Raw genomic sequence first — 8,973 nt, 5'->3', positions numbered from 1 at the left:
ATGATGGTGGTAAAGACGCAGCAGGAATGTCCCCAGTTCCAGTCTGGGCTTGGGAACTTTTCTGTGTAGAATCAAATGTTCTCCCTCTACATTAATACAACCCACAAAAAAATTTAAAATTAAAAAACATTCATTCAATCATTGGAGGTTGATTGGTCAAGAGAAACCACCCATCTGTGTGAATGTGACTGTTGTACATTCACAATATTCTTAACAATCGCGGGTTAAAGTGCAGGTGGAGGTTATTTTTAACGTTAATATTTTAAGATGTCAAAGCACATCTGAAGCGTTCCACCATATTTGACGCCGCCGTCCATTAGAACCATTTAACACAGGAAAAGAGAGCAGATCTCATTAAATAACGTGAATACAGTTTGTTTCTATACAGGACTGAACCACGTCAGGCGGAGCTGTAAACCAGTGGGGGAAAAACACGACATGGCAGCTCTCCTCTTTCATAACGGGACGTTTCACACACACTTAATGCAGGATACATTAGAACGCATTTATCTCTAATCCCTCGCGCACACACACGCAAATCCAGTGCAAGCCAGAAAAAAAAGAAAAAGTCATTTCTAGGAAAAAATCACTGAAAAAAATTATGCAAGGTTGAATTTAATTTAAAAAAAATCTAGAACTGAGTTTAATATCAAAAATATATTTCACTTTGGTGTTTTACATTTACATTATCTCCATACTATTCAAATAACTTCTTGTGCAATTTACATTTATTTACCAGTTATATTTAAATATTATGAGATTTAAGTATTATTACCTGCCAACAAAAGTCGGGTGACCAGGTTGAGGTCATGTGTTCGTCTCCATGGATTTGATTTATTTATTGGTTTGTATGCATCTTACAAACTTTCTGCAAATTGCACGACCCTTTCAGGGACGATTTGTCATCAACCGACGACCAAGTGAATCAATTTTAGGACGTTAACGGCGAAACGCTTCTAAATAAATCCCCCAAAAAACTGGAGAAAAAAAAAAAAAGTTCCCATACAAAGCGGATGAGAGAGGCACCTCGTGGAGATCAGCGCCTGTCGCCATGGAGACGCTCCCCGCTCAGTTTTTCACACAGGGATGTCGCATCGATGTGAGCTAACGGCTGTAATGCTGGCGATGCTAACTCGGATCCACAAATACCCACTCCCCGTTCAAGTTACGATATTGGATCAAAAATCTTTTTGATATTTTTGGCTTTATTACAATGAAAAAGGCCCAAATTGTGACATTGTTGCTTGTTAATCTTCCATTAGAAACCAACACAGAGACATTGTTAAAAAACAAAACAAGTCATATTATGAACAAACTCCATTCAGACTGTGTGTTTCATGGCTCAAGTTTATTTTAAAGAAAACACACACACACACACACACACGCCCTCTCACGGCTTGTCTTTCTCCCTCTGCTCCTTGTCCTTCTTGTCCTTCTCCGCCTTGGCCTCCTCCGCCTCGTGCTTCTTGATCAGCTCCTCCACCTCCTTCAGCTTCAGCACCTTGATGCAGGTCTTGCCGCTCTGGCGCGTCAGCGTGGCGATCTCCACTGCAACCACACAGACCGGTCACCGTGCTGGGAGCCTCCGGGTGACTCCACCCCCCCCCCCCCCCCCCAGTCCTCCAGGACGAACGCATCAAACACACCCAACGACACGACCGCGATCCGGGCTTGGCCTCCTGCCAGCGCCGCAGGTGTGACGCTTTACAAACCTGTTAAATGTGACCTACTAACTGGAAAACTGCAGCGTCAGCAGGATTTAACCCTTGACTTGCCAGTTCAATTCACATCCAGAGCACGCACGCACGCACACACACACACCTCATTGATGAGATTTGCTGCTGATTTTTCTTATTTTCTGCTATTGTTCTGTTAATTATAAAAATCATGTTATTGTTTTTTTTGCTTTTTTAATTGTTTTTGTTTGTTTGTTTTGTTCTTTGTTTTAGCTGTTGTTATCATTGTTGTGATTATTTGGGTTTTTGCTCTGTTGTTGCTCAGGCTGGTTTAATCTCATGGCAGTTGGAAAATATTTGGATCACTGTGATTACTGTATTATAATAAAAAAAAAGAAAAAGAAAAATGTATGTAGCACTAACAAGGGTATTGCAAGTATCTCCCCACCAAGTCTTTCTCTGTCTTTCCTCTCCTCTCCTCTATCTTTCACCCCAACCGGTCCGCAGAATGCCGCCACCTCTGAGTCTGGTTTCTGCAAAGTTTCTCCCTGTTGGGGGAGTTTTTCCTTTCCACAGTCGCAAACACACCTGCTTGCTCATGTGGATATGTTGGGCTTTTCTATTTTCTCCATAAAAGCACATTGGAATGACTGTAATGTATTTAAAAATGTCTTCTCTGGAAGCCCTGTCGACTTGAGGTGAAACACGCCACTGTTCACTCTTTACAATGCAACGTGCAAGTTATATTCTTATTATTAATTTATCTCAATGTTTATCACTTCTTTTAAAATCCGTTAAAAAAAGAAGTATTAGTGCTTCACTATTACCGAGTGGTGCACCGACACTGACGACAGTATCAGCTGTCGGTCCCATACACCACAAGTAACACAGAAATACCTCATGTCAGTGAGTGTTGGTGCAATTTTAGTCTTTACTTAACTTATTTTTAAAATCCGCTTTCATCTCGGTGTTTTTAACAGCTTCTTCGCCCCAAAACATATTGAAGTCAAACATGATCTAAGCCACCCTTAATTACCTCGACTGTTTTGTTTTGAACTCCGTCTGAATGTTGAACTGACCCTTTGTTTGCGATTATCCCCGCAGCCTGTGAGGCGATGTTTCACAGGCGGTTAGTTTGTGTCATAAAAGTGTCCTGGCCGTGACGTGAAAGAGGCTCCGAAGGCCTTGGGGGGATTGGAGGGGGGGGGGGGGGGGGGCAGGCACAAGAAAATACAAAAAACAAAGTAGATGAAACGGAGAGGCCGGGGAGACCACGTGGCTTCAGACGAGGGGAAACACAAGAGGGCTGGCGGCCCCGTTGGCACGGCAACCACTTCCGTTTTACGGCGTCCGTTTTACACGCACCGATCGAAAACAACAACAACGGCGGCGTCCAGAGTGTCTTGACTCCCAGTCCGTAGTCTCCTGGGACTTGGTCCTTTTAGATTTTTTTGGGGGAAGTCATCGTAGGAACGATTCAACCTCGTCGTCTGTCACAATGTGTGTGAACTCGCCATTGTTTATATTTAAAGTTGAAACTTTTTTGAAACGAAAACGCAAAAAAACGACGCGCCACCGCTCGAAACTTTGGGAGTGTGTGTGTGTGTGGGGGGGGGGATCCGAACCTTTCTCGGCGGACAGCTTGCTGACGTCCATGGTTTTATTGAGGACCTTGACGGCGAGGGCGAGCGCCGAGGACAGGGTCATGTCTCCCTCCTTGTAGTCCTGCTTCAGCATGGAGACGGCCGCCTGCGAGGCACAAACGCAACGTTTCAACACAAAGTCATCTCGGCACCCGCTCTGAGAACAGGCCTCGTCCTTGTTGTCCACGAATGAATCAACAAACTGAGGGTTTTGTAAATTTCTTCTATACAGTCTTTTAATCTGCTACAAGCCCCGCTGTGTTCAGAAACAACAGCCCCGCTGTCAGGATCAGGTGTGTTGTTTCCTCCCTCCTCCTGTTTCCACAAGGAGAGGGAAAAGAAAAAAAAAAGAGCTCACAATGCTCAGAGGAGCTTCGGTTACCCACAATGCTTTGTGTGCAGACCCGCCGAGATTAGCAAAAAAACAAAACAGTGAATATTCTGAGTTACACAATTAGCGTCTCTTGAAAAAGTAGGCCAGTCAATGTGTTTATTGTGACGGTGCTTCACTGGTTGGCTCTGTGCAGCTACGCCCTCTAGTGGCCACGGAGCAGAATGACCGGTTGACGGCGGCGGAGGAGGAGGATGAGGATGAGGATGAGGATGAGGATGAGGATGAGGATGAGGATGAGGAGGAGGAGGATGAGGATGAGGATGAGGAGGACTCACGGCGCTGTTGTTTCCGATGCACGTGGCCTTCCAGCCGCCGTAGTTCCCGCTGGGGTCGCTCTGGTAGAGCTGGAAGCCGTAGTGTTTGTCCCAGCCCATGTAGAGGAGCGAGACGCCGAACGGACGCTTCCCTGCGAGACGGGAAACAAAAGCGTCCACTGAGCGGAGGAGTAGCAGAAGAGATGGACGGCCTGGCAAACATCATCTTAGTCCTAGGAGTCACACGCAGCCAAGATTCATCTTGTTGTGGGTCCGACTGGTTAAATAGTGCCATTAATTTCCTGTACATTTTTATTTTAACGTTTGACTTTGTTGTAGTGACAAATATTCAAGATGAAAGTGCCTATAATAATAATAAAAAAAAAAAGAGGCAAAAATCTTCACATCAAAACTAAATACAATCAATTGGCCTCTAATTTGATAGAGGAAGTGGAATTTAAGTTAAATGAGCCGATTAAACAAAACTGGCAACATTAAAGAGACACTAGACTGCATGTTCAGGGAAAAGGAGGATTATGAGCAGCGACTGCCCCCTGCTGGCTCGTCAAGGTAACTGACACAGGTTCCCTTAACATTTTCCTATTTTGTCAGTCAGTCAGTGGCACTCGTGTCTGTTCTGGGCCAGAAGCCTGTAGCATTGATTTCCCCCTGTTGCTGTTTGCACAACAGGAGTGTTTCATTTCATTTTTAAGCTGTTTTTTCCCTTCAGCTTTTCTTCTATTAGAAATCTTATGAGTTAAAAGTCCTTCTCTGTGCATAATTAAAAGAAAGACCAAATGTTTATTTAGGTAATGACTGTGTGAAATGCTCGGGGAGCCAAAGAGCCACATGTGCTTCCACAGCTGCAGGTCACAGATCACACCCATTCATTAAAGACTGCAAAATGAAACCAGGTGACTGCAGCCCCTTGTAGTGTCCCTCCCGTCAGTGTGAGACGGTTCCTACCTCCGAACTGCGTGTAGGCCTGCTTGATGTCGCAGAGTGTCGTGACCAGCTGCTCACAGGGGATGGGCTCCTGGTACTGCAGCAGGTACCTGCAGAAGGCGAGAATCGCGGCTTGGGTTCCAGTGGGAAACAACATTTGACCACATTTAAGCGAGCAGGTCTCCGACAATACACAAAACTACACTATTGGTGCTTTTCTTGATAAATGTCTCATGTGGCAGAATCAAGCTATGATCAGATCAACTTTTAGATGGATAGACGATGTAAAATATAGGCATGAAATCAAAAATGGACATATTTGCATGACTTTCCTGAAGACAGGTACACACACCAGGAGACGCTCTTTACTGTGTCGTCAAATAAATACCAAGCACCTTTGGTCGAGGGCAAACATTTGAGAAAAACGGTCACCCAGAGACTCTACTGCTCCTCTTCATCAGTGTCTATGTTCCACCAATTGGAGACATTTTTCAATCAGTGTAGATGTTCAATACAAACGTCCCTCTGATGCAGATACGCATCGATATGTCTTGGTTCTGCCGGAGCTCACCTCTGCGCGATCAGCCGCAGCTCGTTGGTCAGTACGTTGGCGTCTGACGTGATCCCCGCCACGCTGCACGCCATGTCCCTGTGAGAAACGACGGTGGTGGGAGACGACGGTGGACAGGCGATCAGTAAGAGTCACAAGGGTGCCGACAGCTCCTCCAACGCGGCAGGCAGCCACTCACTCATTCAGCTTGTAGATCTTCTCGGAGAAAAATACTTCATCCAGCAGCTTGTGGATGTTCCTCCTCTCGGCGGCCAGCAGCACGCCGTCCTTGGCTAAAATTCCGAGGCAGGTGCCGGCGTGCCCGATGGCCTCCATGGCGTACTCCACCTGGTAGAGGCGGCCTGCGGGCGAAAGAGTGTCACTTGAGGAGAGGACGCAGTCACAACGCTCTGCAGGTTGAGGAACCAAAGTGACTTGCGTAAGGTCATTTTCTGACAATATTGATTTGAAAAGTTGAATAATAACAACAACGTATGCCTCATTAATTGAGTTCTTGTTCTGTGAATGTTTAAAGTGTCATTATTGTGACCATCACTGTAGTGACGGGTCACATAACTGCATCCTCGCCCTACAAGAAGATTAATCTGATCTTCAAATCAATGCATAAAAGTTACACGCATGAGAAAAGCAGGCGACGAAAACACGGTGGACAGAGAATGAGTTTTACCTTCCGGTGAGAAGATGGTTGTTCGAGAATCATATCGACGCGACTGCAAAACAAAGAAAGAGGATCGGATTCGATCCAAAGACAAAAACGTGAGTTTTTTGTGTACAGATGTAGAGCTGGGCATTGGGACAACACTGTTTCACATCATTATGAGACTCGGGATGTTTGGATGGTCTTGAATGGTGGGAATGTTAACTTTACCAAGATATTGTAGTTTGTTTGTTTTTTTTATTTCATGCAATCACATTAACTCACCATTGTTCCAGACGGAGGTCACACTGTGGAGACGAAAACATCAAAATGTCTTTAAAACCAGATTGAGTAGCTAGTATTACACCACTTTCATCATTTAAACTGAGGCTAATGTTATGCAAAGTCATTATTGTCGATTAAATGGGTATTTAGCACAGCTCGGCTAACAGCTAACTCCATAACAAACCGCGATGATTCAACACATTTTCAGCAAGCAGCCGCCTTTCACACTTCACACAGCTCGTAATTCTACTAAAACTACTCACTATCAAACAGACTTAGAAAATGTGAGGTTAAATAAGAAACATTTGCATTTTCTTGAAGTAAAACTTTAAGTATTTACCTCTGACGGCGATAGAGAGCTCCGTAGGACGCCTGGTGATGACGTCATGCCATGCGCGATCGGATTCTTTTCAATAAAAAAAAAACCAAATGTTATTTGTTTCAATAAAATGTGAAAACTATTCAATCAAATTCTAAAAGTGAAAGAAAGTGAAAATAAATTACAACGTGGAGTTCTGTTGAGATGTGAATTAAATCCGTTTATATTATCCTGCTTCAACGTGAGATTTTGAACAAACTTCAGGCGATAGCGAGGGGGGGGGGCTTCATTTAATAAAAAACTAAAATAATAATAATAATAATAATAATAATAATAATAATAATAATAATTGTAAAATGTACACGTTGGGTTTAGCACACCCCTCTCCCAAGATATACTTGCACTCCCTCCTCCATCTTCTCTGCAGGATATGAAATGAAGCACGTCAGTTGCCTTTTGTTGGCAACTTGTTGGATCCTGTTTTGACTCTGCCTCTTGCCCACGGTGCATATTTTAACTACACGGACTCCTCTTCTGTTGTAAAACAAAAAGTTTTCCGCATCTGTCTAAATTGAACAAAGTTATAATTGACTGTGAAAAAAAAATTGTGAAAGTGTTTCCTGGATTTTCAACCACATTCACTTTATTTTTGTACAGATTTGTTTTTCCACGACACTAATCACTGAAGTAAAATGTGTAGAAAACCAAAATGTCACATGAGCAAGCATAGGAAACCTCCAGTGTTTACATGGAGTCTGAGGTTTTTTCTTCTTCAAAAAGTTATGTTTTCCTAGACAGAGACAGAGTGGGAGCGTTTTCGAGAGTTGCCCCCCCCCCCCCCCCCCCCCCCCCTCGGTGACTGAAGTATCTTTTAGCATGCTTGCAAGTACTTTCTTTTCTTTCTTGCACAACATTGATGTAAAATGATCACTGAATGAATAAAATATCTCTTTTATTTAGAGCCATGGTATCTTAAATCAACTCTCAAAATGATTGAAGCCCCGGTTATATGATGTTTCAAATTTAAAGCACATGGTTTTTGCAATTTCATTTCAAGCATTTTACAAGATGGCGTTTTGAAAAGGATGTCCGTTTACATAGAAACAGCAGAAACACTTAAAATGGTGTAGTTAGCATGTTGGGTCACCAGTATGTGCTGTTATTTGTTTTTGTAATGGAACCACACGAATATAGCGCATATGCAAATGATATTTGCAAATACGCTATCCGCAAATATTCAAACGCAAATATGCAAATGTTTTCAAAAATGTTCCATCGAAATAAACCTGAGCTAAAATAAAAAAATTAAAAAAGATGCCTCCAGTAGCAGGTTGTTAGTGTGGAGGCTCCTCTCTGTTCTTGTATTTATTGATGTACTCAAAGTTTTCCAAGCAGCAGGTCTCTGCTCACTCTGCTGTGGGTGTACTCAAACCCAATGCCTTTGTCGACCCAGATGGCGGGCCGGTTGGTTCCCCCAGTGCTGAACTATCACACACAAGTTCTGTGTTTGCAAGACAATGTTTACACAGAAATGGCAACAAAAAAAAGGAAAATAATTTAGTTGGGATGTTGGGCCACAAGTAGGTGCTGTTGTTTGTTTTTGTAATGCAACCAAACAAGTGTATTACAGCGTATATGCTAATAGGCTATAAACGTCATCGATGGAGAGTACTCAGACATCCATATGGTCTGGTCTTGTATTTATTGATGTCCTCAAAGTTTTCCAAGCAGCAGGTCTCTGCTCACTCAAACCCATCCGGGTTGGTCACAGTCTCCAGGAAGACGTCCGTCCCATTGAGGATGGCGGTGAGAGCCGGATCACGTCCAAAATCAGCCACGATCTATTCATAGAACAAGTGACACATTCAGCGCTGTTAAAACGTGAGGAAAACAGCGACTGGTCATCGGGGATCCACCTTCTTGGCGAACCAGGTGCCGCTGGCCTGAGTGACCATCTCTGGAGTGAATGCCGGTGTCGACCCAGATGGCGGGCCGGTTGGTTCCCCCAGTGCTGAACTATCACACACATCAACAACACTAAACATTTTGCTCTTCAACACATGTCCACAAGCTGCATTTGCAGCTTCCAAACTGTTTTTCTTGAGTTTTGACCTTGAGGACATTCAGTGGACGTCCCTCGAAGCTCCGACCGATCACCACCTTACTGATCAGGTTTGGATTCTCAGACACCAGCATGTCCTGGAAGCTGTAGATCTGGAACACAGATGAAATCCTCCTTCTCTTTGGTC

General features: G+C 43.8%; 1 protein-coding gene across 1 annotated transcript; it reads right to left on the bottom strand.

The window, feature by feature from the left end:
• Positions 1 to 1,327: 1,327 nt before the first annotated feature.
• psma4 (proteasome 20S subunit alpha 4) lies at positions 1,328 to 6,788 on the bottom strand. The gene is made up of 9 exons (XM_080504912.1): positions 6,746 to 6,788; positions 6,406 to 6,428; positions 6,151 to 6,193; positions 5,662 to 5,824; positions 5,484 to 5,561; positions 4,934 to 5,022; positions 3,989 to 4,119; positions 3,302 to 3,425; positions 1,328 to 1,548 (listed from the first exon to the last, which is right to left on the bottom strand). The coding sequence occupies exons 2-9, from the start codon at positions 6,406 to 6,408 to the stop codon at positions 1,391 to 1,393; spliced, it is 789 nt and encodes a 262-aa protein (XP_080361038.1). The 5' UTR covers positions 6,409 to 6,428; positions 6,746 to 6,788; the 3' UTR covers positions 1,328 to 1,390.
• Between the last annotated feature and the right edge of the window lie 2,185 nt (positions 6,789 to 8,973).

The sequence above is a fragment of the Blennius ocellaris genome (assembly GCF_963422515.1).
Source record: "Blennius ocellaris genome assembly, chromosome: 11".
Classification (NCBI taxonomy): Eukaryota; Metazoa; Chordata; class Actinopteri; order Blenniiformes; family Blenniidae; genus Blennius; species Blennius ocellaris.
This window is presented reverse-complemented; position numbering and strand designations above follow the sequence as displayed.

Excerpts from the sequence above, each read along its gene's own strand:
- psma4 (XM_080504912.1), bottom strand. Across the intron at positions 4,120-4,933 it reads GGCCTACACGCAGTTCGGAG|GGAAGCGTCCGTTCGGCGTC; the intron begins GTAGGAACCGTC and ends CCCGTCTCGCAG. Across the intron at positions 1,549-3,301 it reads CAAGCTGTCCGCCGAGAAAG|TGGAGATCGCCACGCTGACG; the intron begins GTTCGGATCCCC and ends GTGTGGTTGCAG.